The sequence below is a fragment of the Meleagris gallopavo genome, chromosome 9 (genome assembly GCF_000146605.3).
Source record: "Meleagris gallopavo isolate NT-WF06-2002-E0010 breed Aviagen turkey brand Nicholas breeding stock chromosome 9, Turkey_5.1, whole genome shotgun sequence".
Classification (NCBI taxonomy): Eukaryota; Metazoa; Chordata; class Aves; order Galliformes; family Phasianidae; genus Meleagris; species Meleagris gallopavo.
The window spans coordinates 9,579,776-9,579,976 of NC_015019.2; the positions used below are offsets into that span (position 1 = coordinate 9,579,776).

At 74.6% G+C, this 201-nt stretch overlaps 1 protein-coding gene and 1 long non-coding RNA gene across 3 annotated transcripts in view; one reads left to right on the plus strand and one right to left on the minus strand.

Moving 5' to 3' along the window:
• The window catches only part of LOC100541463 (tumor necrosis factor ligand superfamily member 10-like), a 6,595-nt gene extending 6,400 nt beyond the window's left edge, over positions 1-195 (minus strand). The window contains exon 1 of the mRNA XM_010715269.1: positions 85-195. Within this exon, the coding sequence (XP_010713571.1) occupies positions 85-156 (72 nt within the window). The 5' untranslated portion in view covers positions 157-195. The remainder of the gene's footprint in view (positions 1-84) is intronic.
• Positions 1-201, plus strand: part of LOC104912184 — a 33,661-nt gene that overhangs the window by 2,033 nt on the left and 31,427 nt on the right. The window lies entirely within an intron of this gene.

A 201-nucleotide genomic window follows, 5' to 3' on the forward strand; every position in this document is an offset into this window, starting at 1 on the left:
GGAGGAGCCCGGTTCCCCAGCGCCGAGCGCCGTCCCACGCCGGGAGCTGCCCTCGCCCAGCCGCCCTCGGGGCCCCGCGCTCACCTTGGAGATGGCCATGGTGAAGTAGACAAAGAGCCCGGTGGTGGAGGCGATCTGCAGGGCGAGGATGGCCATGACGGCCACGCTGCCCCACAGCGGCCCGCACCGCCGCCGCCCCTC